This window comes from Nymphaea colorata, chromosome 5 (genome assembly GCF_008831285.2).
Source record: "Nymphaea colorata isolate Beijing-Zhang1983 chromosome 5, ASM883128v2, whole genome shotgun sequence".
Lineage (NCBI taxonomy): Eukaryota > Viridiplantae > Streptophyta > Magnoliopsida > Nymphaeales > Nymphaeaceae > Nymphaea > Nymphaea colorata.
The window spans coordinates 12,501,822-12,502,667 of record NC_045142.1 but is presented as its reverse complement, the minus strand read 5'-3'; the positions used below and the strand labels follow the sequence as shown (position 1 = coordinate 12,502,667).

The window sequence follows — 846 nt, the reverse complement described above, 5'->3', positions numbered from 1 at the left end:
AAATAAGTAGTAGAAAAGATATAAAAAGGTAAGAAACTCAAAAAATAAGAATAGCAGAAGCAAAGTATAGGACATTCATATATATATATTCATGTGGAGTGCACACGTTAGTTCGCCCTTAACGTCACGCATAAGGGCCTTATTAAAGATGGCATTTGCTAAATACACCCACCATTTCATAGGCTCCTAAATGCTAAAAGGACGCGAACCATCTCAAAGGAAATGACAAACGGAAGAAACAAGAAACAAAGAAAAGCAAGGAAAAGGTCGGGAGAACAGGAAAACCAGTACAGGACCCAGTTGCAATTGCAACAAAAATCAATGGAATTGAGGGCCACAATTTGCAGGCCTGAAAGCCAGCGGCCCAAAATCATAGAGGTCAGCTTTGTGGCCCTTGTAGGAGATGGTCTTGGAATACTGAAGATGGCAGCCGTCCATTCCGCTGTTCACCATATTGGAGACCACGGCGCAGTCGGGTTTCGGCGAGTAGATGAGGCGGGCGGTGCAGGAGGCGCCGGGCTTCATGTTGTGGTGAGCAATCTTTTGGAAGAAGGGACCCTTGAGTTCGCCAATGGCGTAGCCGCCTTTGTCTGCAGTGAGGACCATGTAGAAGCCAACCCTGCCCTTGTGATCCCTGCACTGGATGCTGACCTTGGCACCAGGGAGGGGAATGGCGGACGCCAGAGAGCGGGTGCCTCTGCACTTGCAGCTTTGGCAATAGATCATGCCTTGCACCACTATGCTCTCTGCTGCGTCTTGTTCTTCATTGCAGGATGCGAGCTGCAGCAATGCGGCTGATAGTGACACCAGAGCAAGCAACAGGGACAGCTTCTTGGTGGCGGCCAT

The 846-nt window shown here is 49.2% G+C and overlaps 1 protein-coding gene across 1 annotated transcript; it reads right to left on the bottom strand.

Moving 5' to 3' along the window:
- Positions 1 to 276: 276 nt before the first annotated feature.
- On the bottom strand, positions 277 to 846 carry LOC116255197 (non-classical arabinogalactan protein 30). Its single transcript, XM_031630983.2, has one exon. It carries the CDS (start codon positions 844 to 846, stop codon positions 319 to 321), a length of 528 nt encoding a protein of 175 aa, XP_031486843.1. The 3' UTR covers positions 277 to 318.

What these genes read in the sequence shown, in the direction of transcription:
- LOC116255197 (XM_031630983.2), bottom strand. Translation starts at nt 846, where the DNA reads ATGGCCGCCACCAAGAAGCTGTCCCTGTTGCTTGCTCTGGTGTCACTA.